Source organism: Portunus trituberculatus, chromosome 15, assembly GCF_017591435.1.
Source record: "Portunus trituberculatus isolate SZX2019 chromosome 15, ASM1759143v1, whole genome shotgun sequence".
Classification (NCBI taxonomy): Eukaryota; Metazoa; Arthropoda; class Malacostraca; order Decapoda; family Portunidae; genus Portunus; species Portunus trituberculatus.
The window spans coordinates 20008554-20026128 of record NC_059269.1 but is presented as its reverse complement, the minus strand read 5'-3'; the positions used below and the strand labels follow the sequence as shown (position 1 = coordinate 20026128).

Genomic DNA, 17575 nt, shown 5'->3' with positions numbered 1-17575 from the left:
AAAGTGAAGATTGCTCCGTGAATATGAAGGGAGAAAAATAAATAAAATAAATAAAAGTGAAGATTGCTCCGTGAATATGAAGGGAGAAAAATAAATAAAATAAATAAAAGTGAAGATTGTTCCGTGAATATGAAGGGAGAAAATATTAAATAGAATAAAAGTGAAGATTGCTCCGTGAATATGAAGGAAAAAAAAAAACAAGACAGCATCGTAAACTCCATATATGCAAAAACCAACGTTAATAATGATACATGAAATACAAAAAAAATGAAAGAAAAACCGTTGTGAAGAGAAAAAAAAGAGGAATTTGCTGCTGTAATTAAAAGAGACGATTAAGCGACTTGAATTCCCTTTGCAAAATCAATGTTGATATTTGATAACATACAAATATTAAACAAAAACACAGGATCAGAATTAAATGAACAAGAAAATCCTCCAAAAATTCAGAGCCATTGCGAAGAGAAAAGAAAAAAAAAAGAAGAATTTGCTGCTGAAATTAAAAAGGAGACAATGAAACAATATGAATTCCTTATGCAAAATCAATGTTGATACTTAACATACAAATATTAAACAAAACATAAATAACTGAAAGAATTGAACAAGTGCCGCCGTGGTAGTGGAACCATACGTGCTTTGGGGTCCGAGGGGTCTCCAAGCGCACGCACGGGTTCGAATCTTGTCCACGGTCGGAGTGCAGGTTGGGCTTCCTCACTCACGACAACGGTTTCCTAGCGGGTGGGCTTTCAAATATGAGATACCCCAAAAAATACCCCCTTTAGCCCATAAATTCCCGTGAAAAGCCCACATGGTATAAATAAAGAAGAGAGGAAATGCTCCAAATATTCAGAGAGAAGATAAAACTATATCAGAATCACATCCACAAAAATAATACCCATAAAAACAAAAGCCAGATTTACAAAAAGCAAGGAAGTGAATAAAGTTGTAGACAAACATCATAAACTCACAATGTTAGTGCTGAGTCAAGGTAAAGTTTAATCTCTTCATTACCACGACAAGTTTACATATTTTTTCTTGCTGATTATTTAGTGAGTTTGTACAGCTTGAAAAATTTACGTGGGAGTTAAAATAATGAAGACTCTGGGCATTAATCTTCGGACCTCCATAGACCCTTCGTAATGCAAATAAAATGGTCTAATCACACCCATATTTCAAGGCTAAAAATCCGTCTCAGTACTGAAAGGGTTCAAAAAATGAATTGGGGCGGAAATGAATCTCAAATAAAGTGATAGATGAATGGAATAGACTGTGGCTGTTAACGCTGAGTAATTATAGACACATATACACAACAACCCTAATAACAGAGAGAAGCATAAAAACAAAAGGAGAATTATAGTAGAAAGAAATGAAGAACGGAGAAAGAAAGGAGCTAGAGAGAGACGTAAGCAAAGATAGAGATAGATAGATGTGTGTGTGTGTGTGTGTGTGTGTGTGTGTGTGTGTGGTGTGTGTGTGTGTGTGTGTGTGTGTTTCGGGTACAGTACTGGGTGGGGAGGGAGAGCAAACAATAAGTAAATAAATGAAAAGGAAGTTGCAAAATGCATGCGAGGAGAGAGAGAGAGAGAGAGAGAGAGAGAGAGTGCTTCAATTCAATGTTTCGTTAAGGCAGTGTAGTAAAACGATTTTCATTACCATTATCTGTATTTACATATTTGTATACGTATATTTATCATTTTTTTGTATATTAACCGTAAAATACCAAGACAGTTTGTATATTAAAATCGAATAACACTCTCTCTCTCTCTCTCTCTCTCTCTCTCTCTCTCTCTCTCTCTCTCTCTCTCTCTCTCTCTCTCTCTCTCTCTCTCTCTCTCTCTCTCTCTCTCTCTCTCTCTCTCTCTCTCTCTCTCTCTCTCTCTCTCTCACACACACACACACACACACACACACACACACACACACACACACACACACACACACAAAACGTAATATAATATCTGGAGGAAGGAAGTTTTTTGGCTCCTGCTGGAAACCGCCACCGCGCCGCTAGCACTCAAAGCCTTGCAGGGATTGAATTTGTCGAGGGCTCTTGGGGGAAGCTGACCTGACTCTGCGTGTGTGTGTGTGTGTGTGTGTGTGTGTGTGTGTGTGTGTGTGTGTTAGGTGGGAGGATGTCGTTGTGGTTTTTGAAGAGGCAGTGTGGTGTGCTATGAAACTTTTCTTTTTTATTAAGCTAGTGTGAGAGAGAGAGAGAGAGAGAGAGAGAGAGAGAGAGAGAGAGAGAGAGAGATTGCGGAAACAGACAAACAAACGGACAGACAAGAAAACATGGAATGCATCAAAAATAAATAAAAATCACTACTTATATATATAACAAAAGGAAAGAACAACGACAAAAACAATCAAGAAAAAAAGCTCACCTTCCGCTGATATTTGATGTACCATAGCGTTACTGGAGACGCAACACACGCCCACAAGCAACAGCTGTGTCACGTGTGAGCAATTGTGACCTTATTGGGTTGCGTCCTGTCACAACTTGAGAAGAGGGGAAGGCTGGGTCGTGGAGGAGCAGAGGGATGGGTAGCGGAGGAACGTATGTAATTACACCACAAAGAAAAGACAAGAGCACCAGTATTCCGGGTAAGGGTGTAGTAAATAGGAGTGCATTATAACTTGTGTTTATAGAAGTAGCTATTATCATTATTGTTGCCTTTTTTACGAAGTTAGTTATAGTAAAACGTCTTATTTGTTTGCACTAAAGTACTATTAAAAGAGAGACGATGAAGCAACATGAATTCCCTATGCAAAATCAATGGTGATATTTTTTAACATACAAATATTAAACAAAACATGAAAACAGAAAGAAATGAACAAGAAAATGGTCCAAAAATTCAGAGAGAGAACATAATGTCTTATTCATTTATATTAAAGTATTACACAAAATGACGCCATATTTTAAGTTACATTGTTTTTTTTTTTAATCATTAGTATCATTATCACTGTCCACTCGTCCATCTCAAGCCAACTCTAGGAAAAACTCGTATATTTTTATCCACAGTACTATCTATTGAACTATCACAGTAAATCACTATATACACCACATATCGATGTTAATAGTCATCATTATCACCCTTGCCACTGCCCAACCATCTATTCCAAGCCAAATGTAGCAAAAAGATAAAAAAAAACAAAATCTTATATACCTCCAGTATATTAAAGTATCACAACAAACATTTATATACTAACATGTCTCGAATATTATAAAGAAAAAAAAATCATACAAAAACTTATATCAATTACATCAGTATATGAAGGGAAGCATGAGGCACTTACCGCAGCAGCTGTTAGTGTTCTTTCTTTTCTCTCCCTCTTTTTGTGCTCTCAGTAGCGTACGGGACCCGCACTGCATCTCACTTAGTGGCGCTCAAGGCAAGGGCTGTGTGGGTGCGAGTCTAGCGCTTTAAGATCGTGTGCCGAGTTGGTGTTGGCGGAATACCTGAGTTCTGAGTGACGTAAGAGAAGTAGAAGCGAGAGTTGATAGATAGAGGAGGGTGGCTCTCCCTTTTTTTCTTAATGAAGTGAAGTTTGAGTTGAAGAGCAGGACTCGAGGAAGGTAATTTGGCAAGGGGAGAACTTTCAGGAGGAGAAGGAGAGAGAGAGAGAGGAGGAAGGAGGAGGTTGGTGAAAAGGGTAAAGATAGAGAAGGATGTGGCTATAGAAAAATAGTAAGGAGATTTCCAGTTGTAATAGTGCTGATGGTGATAGTAGTAGTAGTAGTAGTAGTAGTAGTAGTAGTAGTAGTAGCAGAAGCAACAGTATTATTGACAGTAACTAACGTCTGTTATTGTTCGTGCACTTCACACACACACACACACACACACACACACACACACACACACACACACACACACACACACACACACACACACACACACACACACACACACACACACTTGAGCCACTGAATTACTAACACTCACCTTATTATGTTTGCTTGTTCCGAAGTGGGGATGTAGTGGGAGAGAGAGAGAGAGAGAGAGAGAGAGAGAGTGTGTGTGTGTGTGTGTGTGTGTGTGTGTGTAGGTGTCAGTGAAACAGGTGTGAAGGGAGGAGCGTGGGAGTGACAAGGTGTGTGTGTGTGTGTGTGTGTGTGTGTGTGTGTGTGTGTGTGTGTGTGTGTGTGTGTGTGTGTGTGTGTGTGTGTGTGTGTGTGTGTGTGTGTGTGCGTGGGCTAGTGTGAATGTAGATATTTGACCCACCTGCATTTACTTCTATTCACCTTTCTATTTACTTTTCCGCGTGTTTACTCCTCTTATTCTTTCGTGTCACTGAGTTTAAGAACGAAACTTGGCCTGAAAGGAGAGTAAATGAAGAGATGAGGGAGAGGAAGGGAGGGAGGGACGGAGGAGAGGGGGTGAGGGGAGAAATGAAGGAGAGGGAGGGAGGGAGAAGAGGGGTTAGTGAATGCGGTGGGTTTTCAACGAATCCTTCCCGTCAGTTAACGAAGACAACAGATATTGACCCGTGTCTTCATTTTCCTTTACCTGGCCACATCTTTCTCCTTCCTCCTCCCCTTCCTCCTGCTCCTCATCCATTCGCTTATCTCCACTCCTTTCCTCCATTACCTCATCTCCTGCACTCACTTCTCACGAGAAAGACTGTGGCGAGAACTGCCTCTAAATATGACCTCCTTTTACTCGTATTTTGTCTGTCTCTCTATCTCTCTCTCTCTCTCTCACTCCCGCACTCCAGCAGCGGTGTTATACTGAGCCCCGGTAACTGCTGACTCGACTAAAGCCAATATTCAGCGCTTTGCTCTCTCACCACGACTTTTTTACGAAGACAGAGATGATCAGGCGGATTATCAAGAGTAGTTTTCCTGTTCATAATGTATAAATCTTGTTATCTTGCCGCTAGAACTGTAAAACCACCGTTAAAAAAAACCCGCGTGTGTTCTAAAGTATTTTGAATGTAGTGATGGTGCGATGCAGGAGTGTTTCAGATCGCGGTACTAATAACGCTAAGTGACTCCGGTTATCGTGTGTTATTGAAAATTCTAAAGGGATTATTATGTATTAGAGAACATGACTGACCGTGTGTGGAAATGTCATACGAGTCTTGATGGTCTCAGTTTTGCGAGAATGGTGAGGTTTGTGTGAGTTTTAAGAGGTGATGTGTGGAAATTAGAGAGGAAAAAGACATAAGTGTTCTCATCCTTTGTTGCTCTCTCGCTTATTTGCTTTTTTTGAGGTGTGGGAAAGGAAGTGTTTGTAGTGAAGGACGGCTTGTCTTTCTTTCATCTGTTATGCTTAGTGAAATGAAGACAACTGTTTCTCTACAAATGTATGTACTTGATAACTTATTGCCTATAGAGATGTATTAGTAAGCAGAGACTTTTGAGATGGGTTTTACTGTTTCTGTGGAATAAAATACATCTTTGTCACATTTTTTTAAGGTGACAGTTATTGAAGAGCTTTGGATTGCTTTGAAGAGAGAGTAAATTCATATCCCCCTTTGCCTCTTGGGAGCTTTCAAAAGGAGTAGCAGGTCATTTCTCTTTATACGTGAAACAAAAAGGATTTATTTTTCTGCCCTTTCAGTCGATCAATAAGAAAGAGATATACAATGTAGGTACGAAGTTCAGTTTCCCCCCTTCTCTCTCTCTCTCTCTCTCTCTCTCTCTCTCTCTCTCTCTCTCTCTCTCTCTCTCTCTCTCTCTCTCTCTCTCTCTCTCTCTCTCTCTCTCTCTCTTGTTGAAGGAATATTTAAAAGCTTCAAGAGAGAATACAGTTTTAAGAAGCAAGGGTTAAGATACCAGGAATTTTCTTTCATATTTCCTTTCATGCGAGTTATTAGCATTCCGATACGAGTCTGCAGCACAGCGCGATGTAAACAGGAAACACTAAGGAGTAAATTTCAAAACAGGATTAGATCGTAAAGAAGGAATAATGATAACTTGGTAGTGGTAATACGTGCCACAACAAAGGTATGATTTATGGTGAATTTAGTAAGTAGAGAGAGAGAGAGAGAGAGAGAGAGAGAGAGAGAGAGAGAGAGAGAGAGAGAGAGAGAATTAAAAGTTTCATACTGTCATATTTATTTATTTATATATTTATTTATGTATTCATTTATTTATTTACGTTTTATTGTTTCGTATTTCAATTTTGAACATTTCTATTTATTCATTTTATTTTTTTCATTGACTTCGATCTTTTTTTTTTCCACAATGCGCGTTTCCTTTCCTATACAGTCACATTTCCTATTCATTTACCTTTATTTATCGATCAGTTTACATTATATACTGAACTTATTTACACCATTCATTTACTTTATTATTTGCACGACTTCATTTTCCTCTTCTTATTTTCAACCATGCAAACACAACCAAAGAAAACCGTAGCGCCACCTGAACACCTCAACGTAGACGAGGGAAAGCAGGAAGCGGTCAGTCTGCACACTCTGGCGCGGAGACTAATGACACGCCTGCGCAGATTAGTGCAAATTACTCCTTTTCTTGCACGCATTAGTCTAACCTGGACTTTCCCGGCTCCCGTTTTTTATGCATATACTTCACACCACGTACTTCAGCGCGGGTTCTTTTATTTTAATGCATTTCAAGTCTTTAACGGTTTCAGAGGGAAATAATTTTGTGGAGGGGTTATGCCATACAGTTTAGCAGAGATTATTTTGTGTTTTTCGCTTGATTCAGTTTAGTGTGGTCTGTTTTCTTACGTATTTTATGATATGGAGTTTATATATAAGAACTTTATTTTATTTATGTATACCATGTGAGCTGTTTCACGAGAATTCATGGGTTAAAGGGAATACTTTTTGGGGTACCTCCTATCTCAAAGCCCACCCGCTAGGAAACCGTTGCCCCGAGTGAGGAAGCCCAACCAACACTCGGACCGTGGACAGGATTTGAACCAGTGCGCTTGGAGACCCCTCGGACCCCAAAGTACGCATGGTTCCACTGTATTGTATATAGTTTGGAAAGTTCCTATATATCTTCAATTTAAAGTTTAGAAAGTAATCGTTTTTATTTATTTTATAGCCTAGAGTTCAGCAAAGACGTGTAAAGAGAGAGAGAGAGAGAACTTAATCTATATCACATCACTCCTAAAACACCAATACTAAAGCTCTAATTAGGTTTATCTAGGTATCTTGTAATGACTTCGATTTTTTTCTTACAATACGAAGCGTTGATAATAATTAGTCTCCGCTCGTTGCCTGCTTTTCCTTCAGCTGTGACGATGAATTCTGAAAGTTTGTTGCCCTTTAGTGTTGTGTCTTACGGGGTTATGGTAAGAGAGAGAGAGAGAGAGAGAGAGAGAGAGAGAGAGAGAGAGAGAGAATGTTGTCTTTTATTGGTGCATATCATTTTACCACACGAAGAATTCAATTTTACCTTTATTGTGCAAATTTTATACTTTGACTGATAGCAATTCCTTATAATTTAAAGCTCTGTTCCGTTTAAGCAGTTCACATAAAAGTGTGTGTGTGTGTGTGTGTGTGTGTGTGTGTGTGTGTGTGTGTGTGTGTGTGTGTGTGTGTGTGTGTGTGTGTGTGTGTGAAACAGACTAAGATCACCCTCCACACAGTTTCCTTTCCTTCTCTCCAGGTGTCTTCTGCTTAGCTCAGACACACCTGGCGCCTCCTGTAAGTAAGTGTCAGAGCAGACCTGGGGGAAGGGACGTGAAGTGTGTGGTGCCTTCACTCTCTGACCTTACCATTCTTCACCTGCTGGTCCTCCCGTCACCTCTAGTGGCTTCCTCCTTCATTTTTATTACGTACATTTCCTTGCCTTTCCTCTTCCTCCTCCTCCTCTTCCTCCTTCTTCTGCTTCTCCTCCTCCTCCTCCTCCTCCTCCTCCTCCTCCTCCTCCTCCTCCTCCTCCTCCTCCTCCTCCTCCTCCTCCTCCTCCTCCTCCTCCTCCTCCTACTACTACTACTACTACTACTACTACTACTACTACTACTCCTGCTTCTACTCCTCCTCCTCCTCCTCCTTCTACTCCTCCTACTCATAGGATAAGTAAAGGCAAAATAAGAAAAAAATAACGAGAGAGAGAGAGAGAGAGAGACAGACAGACAGACAGACAGACAGACAGACAGACAGACAGACATGCGTGCGTGGCAGGGACAACAGGTGCAGGGTGGTCTGTGATTACTTCCGCTTTAGATGCACAATTACCTGGTTGTGATGTGTCCTTGTGACTGGAACGCGTGATTTATTACTCGGCAAACAATCAGTCACCTCGTGTTTCGGTCTCCTTTTGTAGGTCGCGTCCTGATCAGCATGTGTGTGTGTGTGTGTGTGTGTGTGTGTGTGTGTGTGTGTGTGTGTGTGTGTGTGTGTGTGTGTGTGTGTAGGAAAGTGGTTGTTTCTCTTGCCATCTGTTGATACTTTGTTTCCTCTTGTCTTTCTTCACCTTTCCGCTTCCGCCTGTTGCTTGGTTGGTTTGAGTTTTGTATGTTGTTGTTGTTGTTGTTGTTGTTGATGTTGTTGCTTCTCTCTCTTTTCTTTTTTTGAGGGGTACAATATGTAGCTGTTATTATTGTTCTTGTTATCATCATTTTTTCCTCATTATTACCATTTATATTGATACTGATGTTCTACTACTACTACTACTACTACTACTACTACCACTACCACTACCACTACCACTACCACTACTACTACCACCACCATACTAAAATCTCAACTAGCATCATCAACTCCTCCACATCCCCCGGTCAACAAAGCGCATTGTTACGCCGGCCAACGCAGTACGTATATTGCGGAGATGATGAGGGTGATTTGCCGTTGTGCGCTCATCCCTATCAATCACTGCCGCTACATGGTGCAAGTGATGGCCTCTCACCAACCGCGGAGAGCTTCGTCTGTCGCTGAATGCACGGCTTCACGAGTGTTTCAACTGTAGTAACGACATTCATTTATAAAAGTATAGACTATATCCTTTAAAACTCTTAATACCTTCCACTGGAGTCTTTAACCCTTTCAGTACTGGGATGTTTTTTGACCATAGTTGTTTTGTGTACGATTAGACCATTTAGTTTACATTAGGAAGAGTCCATGGAGGTCAGTAAATTAATTATCAGAGTCTTCACTGTTTTAATCACCCACATGAATTTTTGATCACTAAATAGTAAGCAGAATGAATATGAAAACGTGTCCTGGTAATCAAGGGGTTAAACATGTATGATAGTTTAACAATGATTATGTAACTTTAATGCATAAAACACCAGTGAATCACAACCATAGTCTTTTGAAATAGTCCTAATGGGAGCTTACAGCATTGAAGAATACGATACCATCTTTCATATTCAAGGTAGAGGTCGTAGATGAACAATACCCAAGCTCTCAACCAACTATTGTGGAGATTACCGTCCGTAGCTGCAGATTCGCCGGCCTTGAATGGAGTCTAGGTTACGGCAGTCAGTCAGTCAGTCGCCCACACAAACAGCTGTTCCTCCGCACTTCCGGGACGGTTGATAGACAGTAAGCGCGGAGAAAGCTGCGGCATTTTAAACCGTGGTAACTCAGATGTCATTGCTGGTCCTGTGCAGTAATAGTAGTGGTAGTAAAGGCGGGAGGCAGCAGAAGACTCATGTGAAGGAATGAAGGAGGGAAAGACGAGCATGCATTAATAGACGAACGTGCTGGTCGATGTGATGTAAGTAGCGCACTTTCTTCCCGCTGTGTGTCTGGGCGGCCGCCACGCAGTCTTGTGGTCATTACAAAGTGACTCGCCTACCTGCACTCACTCCTCCGTCTGTGTGTGCCCTTGTTCTTGTTAGCGCTAATTGTTGTTTTTATTGTTGAGTTTGTGGGTGTTGTTAATGATGGTGTTGGTTCTATTGTTGTTGTTGTTAGTGTTCATGATGTTTTCGTTGTTTTGATGTCACTAATACTGATGATGCTGTTGTTTTTATTGTTGCCATTGGTAGTTTATTATTATTATTATTTATTATTATTATTATTATTATTATTATCATCACTTTCTACGGTTAATCTTGCTAATAACTCCGTGTCACGTACACAATCGAAACTTCCATTCTCATAGTTTGCTTAGATTAAATTAGGTTAGGTTAGGTGAGGTGAGGTTAGATTACTGATACTGTCGTCACTATTGTTGTTAGTATGATCTAGCTATTATTGTCATTATTATTGCTAACACTTATTATTGATGTTACTTTTCTGTCACTATTGTTGTTAACTTTCTTGTCATCGCTACTTCTGTTATTACTGCAACTGTGTAATTCTCTTTTTTCATTATTCGTGTTGTTATTCCCACAACTGTCATTCTGCTAGTGTTGTTCCCGCTACTTCTCCTGTTATTATTGTTGCTGCTGGTAGTGGTGGTGGTGCTGCTGCTGTTAATACCTTCATCAGGCGTGACAATTCTATTATCTCTCTTCACGCCGCGTCCTTTGTTCTCATCTGCCGTGCCCGCACCCACCAGCGCCTCGTCAGCCACTACTGCTCTCCTCGGCGCTTGGAGAGGCAATCGAAACCTGCGCCCGGCTGTTTGCTCCTAAAAATTCATGCAAGGTTCATGCTAGCCCCCTCATGTGAATTTTTACCTCACCCTTTGTGGCCGCGAGATTGTTTTCGTTTACGCTCTCACCAAAAAAGTTCCAACATTCCTATTCCACCGAGAACTAGGACCACTATTTTCCTCTTTCTCTCTGCTCTCTTTCTCTCATTTCTCCTCCTCTTCTCTCCTTTCTCCTCTTTACCATCGCTACCTCATCCTCCCCGGCCTTCCCTCTCCCTTCCCCTTCCTCTTCCTCCTCTTTTTCTCGTTTCCCCTTCACTTCCCCCTCGCCGTCAGTATGCCTAATTGTTAATTTGGTCCAGGACGAGGCGAAGGAAGAAGAGGCCGTGTGTGTGTATGTGTGTGTGTGTGTGTGTGTGTGTGTGTGTGTGTGTGTGTGTGTGTTGTAGTAGTATCATCTGATTATGCATGTCCGGGCTTATCTGCTGAAGGCACGTCCTCGGCTCCTCCTCCTCCTCCTCCTCCTTCTCCTCCTCCTCCTCTTGCCTTCCCTCCCCTCACCAAGAAGATTCCGCTGTGGCGTTCCGAATCTCAGACAAACTGCTTACCTGAAGTATTAGCCAGGAGGAAAGGACGCGTGTGTGTGTGTGTGTGTGTGTGTGTGTGTGTGTGTGTGTGTGTGTGTCGGCGGGGAGATAGTAGAAGGCAATGGTAAGCCACAGCCACGTTTAAAGGTGAGTTGCGGTTATCCTACACCACGAAAGTCAGCCATAGGTACCCTGAGCCTCCTCCTCCTCCTTCTCCTCCTCCTCCTCACAAAATTCCTTTCCTCCTTTGCCCTCCTGACCTACAATTATTAACTCGGCCATCCCTCGTCCCTCATCACACTCATCACACTCATCACACTCTTATCATCACATTTCTCCACTTGTCCCCCTCACCTCGCCTCCACTCGCCACCTCACTGTCTACTTACCATCATCAGTCTCTCCACTTATAAATCACACTACCTCTTAACTTATCTTTCTCATACTGCTTTCACTCTTCGCTGTCTCTGTTTACCTTCCTCTCACGTGACACTCACTCTTATCTACTCGTCTACTATCATTTTCCTCATCCACCTCCTCCTCCTCCTCCTCTTCCTCATCCATCTACATTATACTCACACAATCTTCCTCATCTTGCTTTCACTCTTCGCTGTCTCTGTTTACCTTCCTCTCACGCGACACTCACTCTTATCTACTCGTCCACTATCATTTTCCTCATCCACCTCCTCTTCCTCATCTATCTACATTACACTCACTACTATGCAAAAAAAACATTCATTCTCTCCACTACAAATAAGTGACTATATTGTATCTGCATTACGTCCTTCTTTTCTTGTATTATGTAGTTAATTTGTCTCAAGTTGTCAGTGTTTGGTTGTACAGTTCAATAACATTCTTGGGATTTGTTTGGTATGTACTTGTTTCCACTCCCTGAACCAAATGTTGCCTTATCTCGCTATCCGTTATGCTTTTAGACTCTACTCAGCCTTCACCACATCTACCGCAGTATTATCTGTGTAGTCCATCGTAATGTAATCTTAAGACAATAAAATCTCACAGTGTAATCTCGCTGCTCAAAAACATAACAATCTTAACTCAGTATTTCTCACCACGCATATAATCTCAGCATGTACTTCACTTCTCATCTCATCTCCAGCAATTTCACTCAAAACGTATCCACAATTTCACCACTCTAGAACAAACAAGAGCATGCACCTGTCTCTCACTCCACCACCAGCATCAATACACCTACACCACTTACCTCAACACAACGCCACACCACACTCCCATACTCCAGCACCGGGCTCCAACCACCATCACCTCACCTATTACTCCACACCTATACTCATTCACCTCACTTTCAGACATCAACAGCCCTTACATTCATTCCAGCATCGGTACCAAGCTTCTAATATTATTGCCAGGCTGCAACCACCATCACCTCACCTATTACTTTACAGCTACACTCATTCACCTCACTCTCAGACATCAACAGCCCTTACATTCATTCCAGCATCGGTACCAAGCTTCTCATTTTACACATACATCTCACCTCACCCCAGCCTTGCACTCCATCCCAATTCACCCTCATACCTGTGTGCATTCCCAGTGTGTGCACGTGTCCATAGTGTAATTTTCCAATTTAACCCCATCAGTACCATGACGCGTTTCCATATCATTCTGCTTACTATTTGGTGATTTTCTACAGCTTCAGAAACTCATGAGGGGATTAAAGTAGTGAAGACGTGGCCATTAATCTTCTGATCTCATAAACCCTTCCTAATGTCAATAAAATGGTCTAATTGTACACAAATCTCTAAGTAAAAGTGTGTTCCAATATTGAAGGGGTTAAAACATTGGCCTAACGAGTATCACTGAGCTGGGAGGACCAGAGGGAGTAAGGGTGACTGGGGAGGGGGGTGTGGTTAGTTGGAGAACAGAATGAGGTTGCAGGTTACATGAAATAGTGCTATGTATAAGAGGCGTGAGGTTCCGGTGGTGGTGGTGGTGGTGGTGGTGGTGGTGGTGGTGAGAGGAGCAGGTTATTAAATTATATCATTAGCGCAGAATCAATTGCACTTGCGTAATTAATATAGTCTTTACAAATCCGTGAACGAGAGGATTGTGACGTAATGAGGATGCGATATTGTGATGGTGCTGCGAACGTTCTGGTGGCGATGGTGGTGGTGGAGAGAGAGAGAGAGAGAGAGAGAGAGAGAGAGAGACTTATTTAAACATTTCCTGCAGTCATCATTAATTGTTCCATACTGTCTATAAAATCATCTACTCTCCCTAACCTAATAATTCTTACTTTAGATACTACAACTTATCACCAACAAGGAACAGTGAAAATACTAACATTGCCCTTCCTTTACATGGCCTTGCTTTCCTTTTATCACCTACGAAGACTATACAATGATTTTCCATAGTGACCCCTTCGTTGTTTTCCCTGTACAGAAAACGGTGGGCGTGGGGGTGCCTTGCGTCAGGTCGGGAAGCATGACGGACTCAGAACTGTTCAGCAGAGGACGAGGCTGCTCCCGACGGTGGTGCGTGTGTCTCGTCCTTGCCGTGCTATTCGTGTCCCTTGGAGCTGCCGCCGGGATCTACTTCGCCTGTGAGTACCCAGAGTGTCTTGCCTTCCAGTGGTATAGTTGTGGCCATAAGTATGTGTCTGTTGTGTTCTTTTTCACTAATTCAACTGTTTCATCTCAACTCTAAGTCCTTTGATGTGCTGCCAATAAGTTTGTTTATATTATGTATTCTTTTTCACTGATTTAACTGTTTCAACTCAACTTTAAGTCTTTGGATGTGCTGTTAATAAGTTTGTTCATAATCCCGTATTCTTTTTCACTGATCTAACTAACCGTTTCATCTCAACCTTAAGTCCTTTGATGTGCTGCCAATAAGTATGTTCATATTCTGTATTCTTTTTCACTGATTTAACCGTTTCATCTCAACCTTAAGTGCTTTGAAGTCACCTTTGAAAACCTGAGAAGTGAAATCTACCTTAAGTCCTTTGATGTGTTGTCACTTTACAAAGCCTGAGAAGTGAAAGGTTCCAAGGAGATCAGAGGACGTAGGGATGAATTATGGTAGACGTTAAACACAGTGGAAATGAGAGCATCAGGTTACAAAGACTTCTGGCCGCGACTTTACCTCTTCATACATGTATAATCTGCATTCATGTTTCTATACACTTCTCAAATTATAGATAAGAACATGGAAGGATGCAATAAACCGCCAAGCCAACACGTGACGCTTCTTGTAGGAATCGTATCTACCTGTTCCCATTGAATTTGACTGTACTGTTTGGAGGGGGGGGGTTTTTCAGCCTTCTTCGTTGATGTTGGCCAGAATTTCTTTTTTTTTCACTCACTTTCAAAATTCGATCTCATTTTTCACTGCATTTTTCGTTGTGTTTTTTTTCTAATCATTTACGTCTTTGCTGATTTCCTGTGTTATTAGCTTTCTACCATCTCTCTCTCTCTCTCTCTCTCTCTCTCTCTCTCTCTCTCTCTCTCTCTCTCTCTCTCTCTCTCTCTCTCTCTCTCTCTCTCTCTCTCTCTCTCTCTCTCTCTCTCTCTCTCAGGAGTTTTGTTGCTGTTAGCTAGAATTTCTTTTATCGCTTTTCTCATTTTCTCTCATCTCTCCCCATCTATTTTTTTTTCTTCTTTTCCTTCTGTGACGTTTACCTTGTTCGTTTATTTCTTTACACTTGTATTTCTTTTTCGCCCTTTGTACACTATCATTTGCTTGGATTAACGGGAGAAACAATAAAGAGGAGTCTATCTTCTAATGTACATAAGTATCTAACGCATTGTTCGTCAAAGGGTATCGAAATAGTTCAAAAGTTGGTGGTTGTGGAGAACGCAATGTTTGGCAGTAAAAAGGTAATGAATCTGTGAACGTGTGTGTGTGTGTGTGTGTGTGTGTGTGTGTGTGTGTGTGTGTGTGTGTGTGTGTGTGTGTGTGTGTGTGTGTGTGTGTGTGTTTAAGTGAATAAGTAAGTAAAGTTTATTACCACTCAAATATTTAACCTACCGGAAAGTATTATATTGGAAATCACTGTATGGTTTCTCAAACTGAAGGAGAGAGAGAGAGAGAGAGAGAGAGAGAGAGAGAGAGAGAGAGAGAGAGCAAATATGAACACATACAGACAGACCAAACCGAAATACACACGCACACACACATATACATTCCTTGGTGTTATGTCCCCGGAGTGGCGTGGCCCTGGGGCGCTGCCTGGGGTCACGCATGTGCTAGGGAGAGGTGGACAGGAAGGGAGGAACAGGAGGGAAGGAGGGAGTGCGGGGCGAGATGGGGCGGAGCGGGCGAGGGGAGGAGGAGGGAAGGTGAGGGGAAAAGGAAAAATATATAAATGATGACTAAGAAGAGGGCCAAAAGAGGGTCACTTACCTAACCCTGGGGGAGGAGGAGCCCAAGGAGAGCCGCAGGGGAGCCGACTTACCGAAACTTCGTAATTGGGTACAGCCGCTGTGACTCCCTACGGATCTTCACCCTCCCCTGTCCCCTCCCTGCTTCCCTTACACTTCCCTCCCTCCTCCTCACCACAAAGCCAGGTATGAGAAGTTAATCTCTTGACTTCTGAACCTTCTTATCTGCTAATCTCCTTACCCTGGGACATGCTCTCTCTCTGTCTCATATTTCTTGATCTGACCACCTTCACTTCATTATAAGGTTAGGTTAGGTTAGATTAGGTCAGGTTAGGTTAGGTTGGGTTGGGTTGGGTTGGGTTAGGTTGGGTTGGGTTAGGTTAGGTTAGATTAGGTTGGGTTGGGTTAGGTTAGTTTAGGTTAGGTTAGGTCAGGTTAGGTTAGGTTGGGTTGGGTTGAGTTGGGTTAGGTTAGGTTAGGTTAGGTTAGGTTGGGTTGGGTTGGGTTAGGTTAGGTTAGGTTAGGTTAGGTTAGGTTAGGTTGGGTTAGGTTGGGTTGAGTTAGGTCAGGTTAGGTTAGGTTGGGTTGGGTTGGGTTGGGTTGGGTTGAGTTGGGTTAGGTCAGGTTAGGTTAGGTTAGGTCAGGTTAGGTTAGGTTAATTATCTCCACTTAAATCCAACTCTGTCAACCAAAGAATGAAAGCCAGGATCATGCAGACAGCCCTTAAATCTTTTCTCTCACTTCTCTTCACTCAAATTACAGAAAACTCGAACTCTAAGTCAATTTGCCTGAAGTGACACCCATCTACCTATCTTCAACTGAATATTAGTACTATTTACAGTTTCAGAAAGTCCCTAAATGTTTTGCCTCCTATTCCTTCACTAAATTCACCTTAAAACTTCAATATCACACTCAACCATCCTTCATAAACTTCCTCTTATTTCAGAGAGTCCCTAAACGTTACGCCTCCTTTCCCTTCACTAGATTCATCCTAAAATTTCAATATCACACTCAACTATCATTTTAAAACTTCCTCTTGTTTCAGAGAGTCCTTAAACGCTTCGCCTCCTTTTCCTTCACTAGATTCACCTTAAAACTTCAATATCACACTCAAACATCTTTCAAAAACTTCATCTTGTTTCAGAGACTCCCTAAACTTCTTTCCCTTCACTAGATTCACCTTAAAACTTCAATTTCACACTCAGCCATCTTTCAAAAACTTCCTCTCGTCACTGCCTTTCTTGAACTAGTCAATACTAAAAACCTGCAACTTGGGCACTCAAAAATGGTAGAGGAAAAAGACTCGTAGATCTATGGCGCGCATCACGGAGCATTCCAAGGGTTTCAGGGCTTCAGAAAATGGCTTCGGCTCGGAATGCTGCGGAAGCGAGGTAATCAGACCGTGAATCCTACGAGTAATTGAACTAATCAAAGACGCTTGTAGCTCAGATTCCGAAAGGAGAGAGAGAGAGAGAGAGAGAGAGAGAGTGTGTGTGTGTGTGTGTGTGTGGGGTGTGGGTGGGTGGCTGATATTCTCTCTCTCTCTCTCTCTCTCTCTCTCTCTCTCTCTCTCTCTCTCTCTCTCTCTCTCTCTCTATCTATCTATCTATCTATCTATCTATCTATTTATCTATCTACCTACCTATCTATCTATCTATCTATCTACCTATCTATCTATCTGTCTGTCTATCAATCTATCTATCTCATAAGATTACATGATAAAGAGAGAGAGAGAGAGAGAGAGAGAGAGAGAGAGAGAGAGGGAGGGAGGGAGGGGATGACTGACTTTCATCATGTAATCTTATGAGAGAGAGAGAGAGAGAGAGAGAGAGAGATGATAACGAAAATAAAACATCAGAGGAAAGCCATTTAAGAAAGAGAGGAAGTGACTTGGAGAAGAAAAGAACCGGAGGCTGAGAATGACCTTAGGAAAAGTTAAATTACAGTCAAGAGGAGCTAATGAGTGTTCCTGTTTTCTTCTTCCCTCTTGCGCCGCTCCTCATCCACCCTCACCTCTCCTCTCCTCGCTTCACGCCCTCACTCACCTTCCTCGTCTCTCAATGCCCACGTCTACAGTTTCATGTGTTTTTTCTCTAATTCTGGTTGTTTTTTAAGTGGGATTTGTGGTGAAACTGCATTTTTTATTATTTTTTACAGCTACTCTCTCTAAAT

The 17575-nt window shown here is 41.8% G+C and overlaps 1 protein-coding gene across 1 annotated transcript in view; it reads left to right on the top strand.

Moving 5' to 3' along the window:
* Positions 1-17575, top strand: part of LOC123504187 (atrial natriuretic peptide-converting enzyme-like) — a 108676-nt gene that overhangs the window by 14939 nt on the left and 76162 nt on the right. The window contains 1 exon segment of the mRNA XM_045254531.1: positions 13464-13623. Within this exon segment, the coding sequence (XP_045110466.1) occupies positions 13464-13623 (160 nt within the window).